Genomic DNA, 13,931 nt, shown 5'->3' with positions numbered 1-13,931 from the left:
CATGGAAATGTGAAAGGCACACGGAAATGTTAAAGGCCATAACGTTCTGCAGCAAAGAACCATGTTTATCCCAACTTGTTCTAAACTTACTTAACCATGAAACTCCGATTAATTAATTAATACCTACTAACAGCTCATTAAAGTAATCGGCCTGTCAAGACAAAAGCCTGGTCAAGATCTGGCGGTTAATACCCTATCCCTGCATCAGGTGACATGTACGCCACCTGCTGGCGATATGGGGTATGAGGGCACTTAACTCAGGAAGCTTCTATTTTCACTAAATTGCAGAGCTCATTGTCACTGTGCGCTTGGTTATGTCTTTTCACATTTAATAAACCAGGGACTGAACAACATAGCTTGCCATAATTTAGTTACAAAAGGAAGTTTTTCACGCAGACCGTCAACATGGAAGTCAAACGATACGAATCAGTCCTGAATACCCATGTCCAAGAAAGGTGAAGCGTCTGATACAACGGGAACAAAGAATTCTAGGGTTTTATAGACTAAATACTCGCGATAATAAACTCAACTAGTCTGTTCTATTTATCCTCTAATTTCAAGTCCAACCGATTTTTAGCAGACTTATCCAATGTCTAATAGACTGATGAACCAAGCTATAATCCTATCGAAACCGATATTAGACCTTTGCACTTAAGTTGTTAAGTTTCACTACTCTTGGTTCTCAAAGTTTTAATTGTTAAAATGATATCATAATTGAGTTGGGGAGAAAAAAAGGAAATAAATAAAGATAAAGGACAAGAATGTGATCATAAGATACATTTATACCATAATTATTTGTTGAAGAGTTTATGTTATCATACACTTCTTTACAGACAAGTGTAAGGAAAGTCTACACATAGTCTGAGGAGAAAAATTTTTAATGTTTTCTATGAATAATGTTTCACAATCTGTTCTATTTATTTTCCTGCCTCAAAACAATATTTAACTAGCAGAGTTTTGTTTTTTTGCCAGAATATCACATAAGTTTATTTCAGATGTAACAGCAATTTTAAAATCAACAAGTTTAAATCTTAACTGTACCAAGTAAACTTAGCTAGTTAAGTATTTTTAAAGTCATTCCCTCCAAAACAACTGAGGGAGCTTTTCTTTTCCACCTCACATCCCATAGTTTCCCAATAGTTCCATTTTTGGAGGACTTTCAATTGATGAGTAAATGCTAGCAGAGGCTTTTAAACCACAATTTTTACTAGAATGGCTAAAGGTTTAAGCATCAAAGCAGTTGCTACGCGCCACTGGGTGCATTGAAAAGCACTGGGCAGCCTGGTTTCCATTTTCCTCCTTCACTCTATCTCCATCTTCTTCGTCTTTCATCTGGGTTTCTCCAAGAAACCTCCAACTCCCCAAGAAAAAGCAGCATGCTCTGGCAGCCATGTGCCTAATCCTTCTACAGCAAAGATGCTTATGTTCCACGTTTCAAATTTTTAAAGAAAGATACTCCTACTTTGACATACTAACAAGTATCTGCAAGTAATTTTACTCTCAAAGAAGCATACCCTGTGGCATGTCAGCCTCACTTTACAAGATTGTTGAAATTCAGCTCTTGGAGCAGTCTTCCCAGCATTTAAAATCAACAGCCACACCCTCACGTAACTATAGAAATCCTGGATTGGCCAAAAGTTCGTTTGGATTATTCCATAAACTGGTAAGGAAAACCCGAATGACCTTTTTGGCCAACCCAATATGTTGATTCCGGGGCTTTATTCCCATAGTCTGTGCAGGGCAGGCGAGCCTCTGCATGTTTAAGGCGCCCAGTAGATGCTGATCCAGCCACCTATGGAGACTCTTTCTTTAAGGTTGATGATGGATCCACTCCCAGAGGGCTGGTCAAGGTGACCTTGATCGGACCTCTGTTTCTATAAAGCATCCCACGGGTCACGTGAATGAGCACAGAGGACTGAGAAGTTCTGCTCCAAGAAGTGCTAAGAGCAAAGACACATGTGGAAAGATCTATTTCAATTTGCCAGTGAATTGTTAGTGCAGAGAAGGAGAGGCAATTGTACTAACCAGCTTTAGAGTAATTATTAGTGAAGGATGCAGGGAATCAGGTGAACAGAAGATAGGGTGCTATGACTTCTCAATCTAAAAAAAGATTCACAGTGGCATTTCAATGACCTTAATTCTTAACCCCAGCTGCTCTCTAGAAGCTTCCAGGAGTAAGCTTTTAAAAATTACCTTCGTGGTTCACCTGAAGCCACCACAACATTGTTAATCTGCTATACCCTGACACAAAATAAGAAGTTTAAAATATAAAATAAAAATGAGTCAAGCCAAGGCCCTACTCCAGACCAGTTAAATCAGAATCTATGGCTGGGGGTGGGGTCTTATTTTACCAGCCCCTGGGGCGACTCCAGAGGGCCACCAGCTTCAGTACCTTTGCTCTATGACACACGAGAAGCCATTCGCATCAGCTGCTATTGTGGACATCACAAACACGACACATTTGCCTTCAGACCCTTGAAGAAATGAATGCTTGGCACTGTCCTCTCGCTCCACGCCTTAAACCATCATGAGCAGGACTCACTTATTTATAAAACCAGTGGCCACCTGCTTTCTTTCCAGGATTTGTAGCTGTGTATCACTTAGAGCAAAAGCCAGAAAGTTCTAAATTTGCTAATTAAAACTGGAGGGAGGCGGGAAGTAGCACTTGTGGAATTGTGGGACCTGTTGCTTGGCAACTTTGAGTGCAGCTTCTGCATTCTGTGAGCCGTCAGAGTCACCAAGTTTGCTGAGCCGGGTTGATTACTTCCCACTACAAAAAGGAAATTAATTCTGCATGACGGAGAGGGCTCGAAAAGCTGTCCTTCCAAGCGGGCCATGTCACACTTCTTCTACTTGACACCACAAATTCCTCTGCCCTTCAGCCCTCTCACTTCTCAAGAGTTTGATGTGATCAGACGGAAGGCTGCAGCATCTTGGCAGGATGAAGCAAGGTGGTCGGATTTGTCTGTGACAACATACATGGGCAGTTACAGGAAAAAGCAGCTGGACGAGTCCACGGGCGGCCGCCTTAGGGCAGGACAGCCCTGGCCTGAGCGTCACAAGTAAGATCGCTCTTGTGATTTGCCCCTGGCTATGTCTCTCCGACTAGAAGAGAATGATGCTAGAAGGAGGAGGGTGTTGTCAACCCTGAAACACTTCCTGGACTCCCACTCTGTATATTTTCCTGGGTAGATGTCAGAGGGTGTGCATGCGAAGTTGCTTCAGTCAATACCATGGAGTGTAGCCTGCAAAGCTCCTCTGTTGATGGGACTTCCCCGGGCAAGAATACTGCCATTTCCTTCTGCAGGGGATCTTCCTGACCCAGGAAGAAGAGCTAAATGTCAGTTACCCGCAGAAACTATGATTGTTATTCTCTGTTTAGTCCTTCTAAAATTGATGCACAACTGCTTTTACAAGGTAATGCGTGAGTATTTGGTTAAGATGGGCTTCCCAGGGGGCACAAGAGGTAAAGAACCCACCTGCCAATGCAGGAGACAAAAGAGACGCAGGTTCGATCCCTGCACGCAGGGGTCAGGAAGATCCCCTGGGGCAGGGAATGGCTGCCCGCTCCAGTATTCTTGCCTGGGAAATCCCATGGACAGAGGAGCCTGGTGGGGCTACAGTCTGCAGGGCTGCACAGAGTCAGACACAACTTGGTGACTAACCCTCATGACTGTTAGTTATTTTGCCTTCCAGGGCTTTCCAAATTGCCAAAACAATCCTTAAAGCTGAAATGTCTCTGGGGTACTTTCCAATTGGAGACCTCGTCTGGTATATGCCAATGAACTACACAGTCTGCATTTTCAATAGCTCTCAAGTTTGTTGGTACCTCAATTAACTTTGGAAATCCCTTTACTAATTCTGTGAATTTTGAGGCATCTCTGGGCCCCCCAGCGGGGGCCAGATTCCCCTGGGGGAATCTTCGAGGCAATACTTGCCTCCCCATCTCAACCTTGGACTCTCTGAGGTATACGAACCCAGAGGAGATGAAAACTGTGAGGGCCCTAACTGAACCTTTCAGAAGAGTCCCAAATTATTTGAAAAGCAGTGATTTTCCTTTCTGCATTAGTACTAATAGAGGCAAATCCCTGGGTGAAAAAGCATTATCATGTTGCATCATGCTTCGGAAATGAAGAGGCACTGTGCCAGGGCTTACTAAAAAGCCACAGGACAAATAGGGAGCATTTGTTTGTTATAGCAGCAATAGGAAAGTGCAGGTAGACCTTGGCGATACTTGGTGGGTTTGGTCTAATAAAGTGGGCATCCCAATAAATCAAGTCACACAAATTTTTTGGTTTCCCAGTACATAAAAGTTATACATATGCTATAGGGTAGTCGATTAGGCGGGCAATAACATTATGTCTAAAAAACAATATTCATGCCTTAATTAAAAAAATACTTGGTTGCTAAAAAAGATAGAATGTAACCATCATCTAACAACACAGCCTTGCCACACACCTTGAATTTGTAAAACACGCAGTATCTGCAAAGTGCAAGAAAGTCAAGTTCAATAAAATAAGGTATGCCTGTGACACAGAGAGAATGGAGATCAGAAACATTTTTATAATAAAGCGAACATTTTTATAATAAAGGAAAGAGCTCAATACAAAATTTTCATGAATGTTAGGAACTACAAAACAAAATTAGTGCTTACCAGGAAGTTCTCAAATGAAATTTAAAAAAAATGCCACTTTGCTAAAATATGTCAAGATTTTAGAATAAAGATAGTCAAAGATATGTAAGATCTCCACACAGGAAACTGTAAGACCTTAGTGAGAGAATATAAAGATCTAAGTCAATAGAGATGAACCATGTTCATGGATTGGAAGACTGGATATTATAAAAATATTATTTCTCCCCAAATTGATTTACAGATTCTATACAATTCCAATAGATGTTTCTGCGGAACTTGACAAGATGGTTCAAAGCCAGGAAATAGTCAGGACATTCTTTAAAAAGAACAAAGTAAGCATGTTTCCTCTACAGATAACAAAACTTACCATAAAGCCTCAATAATTAAGGCAGAATGGCACTATGGCACCAAGATAACAAATAGACGACTAGAACAGAAAAAAGGGCCCAGAAACAGAACCTTGCATATATGGGCACTTATTTATGTAAAAGGTGGCAGAACAGTGGAGAAAGGTCATGTTTGCAATTCCAGGTAGATTCATTCCAGATGAATTAGAGACCACAGTGTGAAAGGCAAAAATAGCAAAAACCCATTAGATAATGACATAAAGAATATCTTGATGATCTTGGGGTTGGCAAAGATTTCCTAAACAGAAGACAAAAAGTCCTAACCACAAAGAAACAAGTAAATGAGGCTAGCTTAAAGTAGCCCTGTTTAACAAAATACACCCTTAAAAGTATGAACGTTGAGCTACAGATACGAAGGTGAGATTTTCAACTCAGTGACCGACCAAGGGCTCATAACTACGATACATATTTAAAAAAAAAAAACCTGGGACTTCCCTAGTGGTCCCGTGGCTAAGACTCCGTGCTCCCCATGCAGCATGTCTGGGTTTGATCCCTGGTGAGGGCCACATTCTGCAACTAAGAGTTCACAGGCCGCAATTAATAGTCTGCATGCCGCAACCAAGACCTCGCACAGCTAAATAAATACACGAAAATATTTTAAAAAGAAAAACTCATGCAAATTAGTATGAAAAAGACAACCTACTAGAAAAATAGGAAAGAGAGGTTGAAATGAAATTCATAAACCAAGATATGCATGTGATCAGTAAAATGTATCAAAAGTTCCTTAACCACGTTAACGATCAGGACAGGCAAATAAAGCCACAATGAGCTGACTCAGGCAAACTTCCAGAATTGCTAAAATTAAAAAGATTATTAATACAAAGTACTGGTGAAAGTATAAACCAGCGAGGTCTTTCATGTACATCTGGTGGGTGTATGCACTGAATTGTTTTCTTGAGGAAAACAGTTTGATCTTGTTTTCTAAAGTTGATGCTACAGATATCCTGCTGCTGCTGCTAAGTCGCTTCAGTCGTGTCCGACTCTGTGCGACCCCATAGACAGCAGCCCATCAGGCTCTGCCGTCCATGGGATTCTCCAGACAAGAACACTGGAGTGGGTTGCCATTTCCTTTTCCAATGCATGAAAGTGAAAAGTGAAAGTGAAGTCGCTCAGTCGTGTCCAACTCTTAGATATCCTAGGACTTAGCAATTTTAAGTATATATCCAGCCGAAAAATGTTGTCACACATGCACCAAGAGATATGTACAAGTGGTCCATAGCAGCATTTTTCACAATAGCCAAAAAACTAAAAAACAAGCCTAACATAGAAAACATACTATTCAAATATAAAAGAATGACTAGACGGTGGTGTGACTCTTCAATGCCGACGTAAATGAACAAACTAAGGTTGCACCCTGAAATGCCACAAACACTGTATGCGGCATTTGAGCCAGGTGCAAAACATATGTATATTATTCTATTTATATAGAAGTTTCAAAAAATTGTGCATGCCAAGTCACTTCAGTTGTATCCGACTCCTTATGACGCTACGGACTGGGGCCCGCCAGGCTCCTCTGTCCATGGGGTTCTCCAGGCAAGAATACTGGAGTGGGTTGCCATGCCCTTCTCCAGGGCATCTTTCCGACCCAGGGACTGAACCCGAGTCTCTTAGGTCTCCTGCGCTGGCGGGTGGGTTCTTTACCACTCTCGCCACCTGGGAAGGCCTCTTAAAAAAAAAAAACAACCCAAGCCAAACTACGGTGTTTGGTGTATCTGCTTGGGTGGTAAAAAATAAATAAATAAAAGGAGAAGCAAAGAAATGATTCCATAGAAGTCAGGAAACTGGCCCACTGACTGTCTGACTTTCTGTTCCAAACCTATTGGAAAAATAATTACGGGGGTTGGGCTTGGAAAGGTGCATTTGGTGGTCTTGCCTGGTGGTCCAGTGGTTAGGAATCTGCCTGCCACTGCAGGGGACATGGGTTCGATCCCTGGTCTGGGAAGATGTCACCTACCATGGAGCAACTGAGCCCATGCACCAGGAAAGAAAAAAAATCAAATGTGCATCTAAAAATTAACACTCCCTGGTGATTCAGTTGCTGCTGTAGGTAAGGAGAAGAAAGACGCAGGGTGGGCCACCAGCCCCTGTCTCAGGGGTGATGAGGGCTAGTCTGTGGGCTCAGTACATATCCAGAAGCATTTTAGAACTCTTGCAATTATTTTTTTTACATTTTTTTTTAAATTTATTTTTTGAAGTATAGTTGACTTACCATGTTGTGTTAATTTCTGCTGTGTGGCAAAGTGATTCAGTTATACATATGTATCATTCTTTATCATATCCTTTTCCATTATAGTTTATCCCAGGGTATTAATACCGATACCGTTCTCTGTGCCACACAGCAGAGCCTTGTTATTTATCTATTTCTATATATGATATTTTGCATCTACTAATTCCAAACTCCTGATGCATCTGTCCCCCAAATCCTCCCTCTTTCCCACCCCCACACTAGGACTCTAGGCTGACATAATTCCACTTTACCCCAACACACATATAGCTCCAGGTCCCCGGAGCTTGAAGACCCTCCTCTCCTCAATGAGAGGCCCTAAAACAAAAGTCGTTCTCTAGAAATTAATGACTGCGCTTCCCACCAAGCCAACTGCTTGCCTAAAATGAGCATTATATCTGGATTCAGAGAAACTGAGATACAGATATGTTTTGAAGGCTAGACACAGCATCTGCTAGTCCCCAAGTTACCCCGCCGCTATTAAGTTCTAAGTTTTCCTGGGAAACCAACATAATTACTGTAATATTTCCTATTCCATTCATAGCGCTTATTTTATTTTGAAAACAGCTCCCGAGGGAAAGTCTCATAAATTCTGTGAAAACAATTATGAACTTACTGTTTGAGCTTTTCATGTCCAAAAGTTGAACAGTTTACCCTTTTATGACAAATTGGGGAACAAACAAATCACTAAAGACAACGAGAAAGTCCAACTTGGGTTGATTTAATGGGATTTTTACTGTTGGGAGAGCAGAAAAGGGGAAGAAAAGAAGCCGAAGTTGAAGAAATAAAATGAAAGTATGAGTGAAAATCCCTGCAAGCGCATGACTGTGGCTTATAAACCCCATAAGCTCATACCTTGCTTCTCGAACTTGCTTTCTGTAGGATGGCATTGCCAAACTGCTTTGCCGGCAGGGCTGAACTCCAGGAGACCACAGATGCTAAAGGTGAGTGCAGTGTGATCAGTTCTGAGCACAGCCGTTTTGCCAAGGTTGCTGCCTTGCTAATTTTTATGTTCGAGATTGTCATCCGAACAGTTTCCATATACCTACTAAAGGCAAGGCGCCTCTAGCATGTTCCACTATGGATCAGTCGCTCTTAAAAATAATAGTTATTCCAGGGCAAAAAACGTCCTCCTCAGAAGGTACCTCTTCCCAGAGCTTGGAGCTCTAAGTAACAGAATGTGAACTTTACTGGGTATGTCAAAGAATTAGGAAGAGAAACCAAACCATTACAAACCACCAACTAAGAAACTCCATTTGCTAATCGATACCACCTCCACCCCACTTCAGTTAAATCAGGATAACGCTTGCTGCTATAATAGATAAACTTCCACATTCCAGTTGTTTAACATGATAATGGGCTTCCCAGGTGGTGCTAGTGGCCAAGAACCCACCTGCCAGTGCAGGAGACAGGAGAGAAGCAGGTCCTATCCCTGGGTGGGGAAGGCCCCCCGGGGGAGTGCATGGCAACCCACTCCAGTATTCTCGCCTGGAGAATCCCATGGACAGAGAAGCCTGGCAGGCTACTGTCCATGGGGTCACAAAGAGCCAGACACGACTGAAGCGACTGAGCATGCAGGCAACATGATAAAAGATAGTTTTTTCCTTCATACAAGGGCCCGGGAAGGCGTTTTGCAGACAGACCTTAGATCTAAGGACACAGACGTCATTCATCTGGGAGTTCCACCATCTCTTGGGGCCCCAGAATCTCCGTCTGGCAGGCGGGGGAGGATAAAGGGTCGGGATGGCACATGGCTTTTCCACCACTTCAGCCTGGAAGTGACTCACATCTCACATGCTCACATTCCCGTGGGGGAAGTGGTCACAAGGCCCCACCTACATGAGAGTTCAGATTCCTGGGCTGGGCAGCCCCTGTCCAGTAACAACTGCACTCAGCAGAGGGGGACAGCCAGCCCTCCTACCCCACACTCTGATTTTGAGGAAGAAACACAATAGGTTTTTCCCATATAATTTCCTGGAGAAGTCAGTGACCCCCCACTCCAGTACTCTTGCCTGGAAAATCCCACGGACAGAGGAACCTGATAGGCTACGGTCCATGGGGTCACTACGAGTCAGACACGACTGAGCATCTTCACTTTCACTTTCCACTTTCATGCATTGGAGAAGGAAATGGCAACCCACTCCAGGGTCCTTGCCTGGAGAATCCCAGGGACAGAGGAGCCTGGTGGGCTTCCGTCTATGGGGTCGCACAGAGTTGGACACAACTGAAGCGACTTAGCAGCAGCAGCATATAATTTCCATCTCTCTGGGTTCAATCTTTGAAGGTTTAATAAGACCAATGAGAGTCATCTCGGGTGAGGATATTAAAGCACTTTGTAAAATATTCTATTAATACTTGCTGTTACATTTGTTATTCAGTGTATGCCCGCGTGTTGTCGGTATGGTGTCAAGAACCATCCTGCAGCCTCAGGGAGCTCTCCTGAAAAGTGGAATCAAGGTTTTTAACCACTGCCTTGGACGATCACTATTCTGCTGGCTTTCCTAATAAAACTAGACTATATGGGAATAGTACATTTGAAATGGATTTGATGCATCCCTCTATGGTTTGTTTAGGCAAGAGACCAGGACAGCGAACCATTTGCGCTATTAAAATCAAGAAAGACTTTCTTTCTCCCTTTGCAGTGATAATCATAAAATTGAAACACACTACCTAGCTTGTCTGGAGAAGGGACTGGCTACCCACTCCAGTGTTCTTGCCTGGAAAATTCCATGGACAGAGGAGCCTAGCGGGCTGCAGTCCATGGGGTTACAAGAGTCACACACGACTGAACACACACACACACACACACACACACACACCCCTGGCCTGAAGACAAGTCTAGGGCTGCTGCTGCTAAGTCGCTTCAGTCGTGTCCGACTCTGTGTGACCCCATAGACGGCAGCCTACCAGGCTCCTCCATCCCTGGGATTCTCCAGGCAAGAACACTGGAGAGGGTTGCCATTTCCTTCTCCAATGCATGAAAGTGAAAAGTGAAAGTGAAGTCACTCAGTCGTATCCAACTCTTAGCGACCCCATGGACTGCAGCCTTCCAGGCTCCTCCGTCCATGGGATTTTCCAGGCAAGAGTACTGGAGTGGGGTGCCATCCCCTTCTCTGAGTTTAGAGAAGACTAAACTTGGAGACTTCTTCTTCTCCAAGTCTAGGGTAGGGGAAATTAAATAATTTACTAGTGTATGATAGGTATTGCTTTTTTCCTATCTTCTCCTGTCTTTATGGTAAAGTATGGTAGGAGAAAGGTAGGAAAGACATAAGTGTACAAATGTATTCATAATGATGATTTACTAGTGGAGACTTTGCCATGTTGCTTTTCTCAGTTTCCTCAAATGGTCATTTTAGTTTAACTGATGCCTACTCTCGTCATTAAGAGGTGACAGTATATCAGGGTAGAATTGTTTAATTTGGCCTCTGTGCTTCTTTGAAAATTTCCACATCTAATTTTGGGATTATCAACTGTGTGCTCAGTTCAGTCACTCAGTCGTGTCCGACTCTTTGCTACCCCATGGACTGCAGCACGCCAGGCCTCCCTGTCCATCACCAACTCCCAGAGTTTACCCAAACCCATGTCCATTGTGTCGGTGATGCCATCCAACCATCTTATCCTTGTTGTCCCCTTCTCCTCCTGCCCCCAATCCTTCCCAGCATCAGGGTCTTTTCCAATGAGTCAGCTCTTCGCATGAGGTGGCCAAAGTATTGGGGTTTCAGCTTCAACATCAGTCCTTCTAATGAACACTCAGGACTGATCTCCTTTAGGATGGACTGGTTGGATCTCCTTGCAGTCCAAGGGACTCTCAAGAGTCTTCTCCAACACCACAGTTCAAAACCATCAATTCTTCGGTACTCAGCTTTCTTGACAGTCCAACTCTCACATCCGTACATGACTACTGGAAAAACCATAGCCTTGACTAGACGGACCTTGTTGGCAAAGTAATGTCTCTGCTTTTTAATATGCTGTCTAGGTTGGTCATAACTTTCCTTCCAGGGAGTAAGCATCTTTTAATTTCACAGCTGCAGTCACCATCTGCAGTGATTTTGAAGCCCCCCAAAATTAAGTCAGCCACTGTTTCCACTGTTTCCCCATCTATTTGCCATGAAGTGATGGGACCAGATGCCATGATCTTAGTTTTCTGAATGTTGAGCTTTAAGCCAACTTTTTCACTCTCCTCTTTCACTTTCATCTAGAGGCTTTTTAGTTTAGCTTCTTCACTTTCTGCCATAAGGGTGGTGTCATCTGCATATCTGAGGTGATTGGTATTTCTCCTGGCAATCTTGATTCCAGCTTGTGCTTCTTCCAGCCCAGCGTTTCTCATGATGTACTCTGCATATAAGTTAAATAAGCAGGGTGACAATATACAGCCTTGATGTACTCCTTTTCCTATTTGGAACCAGTCTGTTGTTCCATGTCCAGTTCTAACAGTTGCTTCCTGACCTGCATACAGATTTCTCAACTTTGTGCTAGAAACATCTAATGAAGGGAGTTAAAACGTGAAGCCAAATCAATACAAGTCCACTGGATAAATTTGCTCACCGCTCGTGGACATGGGTCTGTTGATGGTCTCCTTGTAGAATGTGTCCCTCGATAGATTCGCAAATCAGATGGACTGTTCCTAAGTGTGATTCACAACCATCAGAGGAAAAATGTACTCAGATTTTTTCAAGACTGGCTTTCAAAGAATTTGGCCTTATTCCACCTACGCTAAGGTGGATTTTCCTTTGGCGTTACTATTAATTTTCTTTCCAAGTGACGTGGCTGTGGCTTTTCCCTCCTTTGGCGCCCCCCACCATCTGCTCATCTCTCAAGTTCAGAGAACAAAGCAATAACTAAGAAAAACTAAAATCCAGCATCTGAAAACTGCAATACAGATGGAAATTGGTTCGCAGCTCCTCTCTCTTTACATTCTGCTAAGACAGATTCTAGCAAGCTTTGTTTAAAAAGCTGCTCTCCCACAAAACCGATTTATGAAGAGAGAGATGGGATGTGGGCCCTGCTGCCTCTGGGGCTGCGCTCAAGGCGGTCCCTGCCGCTTTTCTTGTTCTGAGTGCCTCTGTACGTCCCTCCAGGATGAGCTCAAGTTACTCTTGCAAAAGGGTACACTGGCCTCTTTGATTCTAGCTGTTCTAAGAGATGTAATATGTGCCAGGGAAGAGGTTATCCATAGACTGACATCATCAGAGCCCAGACGAGACAGAATGTATGAGAATGTGCCTTCTTTCTTGGGATATTCCCTAGTCACACATAACAAATTCCAGGTCCCTAGAGAGCAACGTAGAATTGTCTTTATGGCATAGGCCTTTAAGCACACACACACACACACACACACACACACACACACACACACACACACATATCATTTATTTATTTGGCTGCATCAGGTCTTAGCTGACGCATGTGGGATCTAGTTCCCTGACCAGGGATTGAACCTGGGCCCCCTGCACTGGGAGCATAGCCTCTTCGCCACCGGACCACCAGGGACGTGCCATGGTGTTATGGCCTTTTACAAGGATGACAGCATCCAGGAGAAACCTTTCAGGAACCAAGGAATATTCTGAGAGGGCAACGTGAAGATGACTTGTCATGTTCCTTCAAGAGTGTGTTCATTTTCAACATCATCTTTTTCTCCTGTTCTTTCACTCTCACTCCTCCAAACCTCAAAAGACTTCTGAGAGTAAAAGGAACAGCCAGAATTCCCATGAGTCCTGTCTTCACACAGGGAGGCCTTCAAGCATACACAAGATAATGTCACTTGGTTTCCTCTGACGCTTGCAATCAAATCCTCTGCTCCCATTTCATGCCTTTTGCTTTTTGATCACTCTGTTCCAGTTAATTGGCTTCTCTCAGGGACTTGAAACTGCTAAGCCATTTCCTACCTCAGGACCTTTGCACACACATTCTCTTTGCTGGAACCCAATTATCCCAGCTCTGCTGAACTGTACGCTTCAGGTTTGAATGTAAATGTCACTTCCTCAGAGACGTTTTCCCTGGCCACTCTATTTAAAGTCAGTTCTTCACACACTTGCCATTTTTAATTTTCATCTTAATGCCTAGTTTTCTATGTATTATTATATTTGTTTACTCATTTATTATCTTTCCTCTTCTAGAACATCAGCTTCAAGAGAGCAGGAATTTGTCTGTCTCGTTGGTCTCTATCTCCAGCACCCAGGCCAGGGGTAAACACAAACCAGGTGTCCTTTAATTGTATGTTGAACAGTGGTTTTTATGGACCTTCTATGGTTGACTTTTTCTTTCCCACAATATATTTCCTTATAGAGACAGTTTCTTACGTAGAATTTGTCTTTCCAACGGAAATTTATAAAAGTAATTTTACAAATTATAATGTAGTTTTTAATAGAAGCAACCTTTCAAAAGCTTGTGTTTCCAGCGGCAGGCTTTAGTGTGTTTAGTGGCGGGATTCTAAAGCATTACATATAAAATACCTTAGAAATTGAGTGAAAAAACAGCATAGGGCACTGTTGCACTTTGTATGTGGTTTTAGTTGTAGGGGCTTCCCTGGGGGTGCCAATGCAGGAGGCATAAGAGACGCAGGTTCGATCCCTGGGTGGGGAAGATCCCCTGGAGGAGGGCACCACAACCCACTCCAGTACCCTTGCCTGGAGAATCCCATGGACAGGGGAGCTTCGAGGGCTATAGT

General features: G+C 43.3%; 1 protein-coding gene across 3 annotated transcripts in view; it reads left to right on the top strand.

The window, feature by feature from the left end:
* Positions 1 to 2,675: 2,675 nt before the first annotated feature.
* C17H4orf51 (chromosome 17 C4orf51 homolog) overlaps positions 2,676 to 13,931 on the top strand; it is a 47,786-nt gene continuing 36,530 nt past the window's right edge. Inside the window, exons 1-2 of one of the 3 annotated variants that reach the window (XR_006056630.1) lie at positions 2,676 to 3,062; positions 8,147 to 8,208. Coding sequence is in view for 1 of the 3 variants with exons in the window: in XM_027956958.3 (XP_027812759.2) it covers positions 2,836 to 3,062; positions 8,147 to 8,208 (289 nt within the window). In the remaining 2 variants the exon portion in view is untranslated. The remainder of the gene's footprint in view (positions 3,063 to 8,146; positions 8,209 to 13,931) is intronic. The other 2 variants (XR_009596836.1, XM_027956958.3) reach the window with 2 other exon arrangements.

Source organism: Ovis aries, chromosome 17 (assembly GCF_016772045.2).
Source record: "Ovis aries strain OAR_USU_Benz2616 breed Rambouillet chromosome 17, ARS-UI_Ramb_v3.0, whole genome shotgun sequence".
Lineage (NCBI taxonomy): Eukaryota > Metazoa > Chordata > Mammalia > Artiodactyla > Bovidae > Ovis > Ovis aries.
This window is presented reverse-complemented; position numbering and strand designations above follow the sequence as displayed.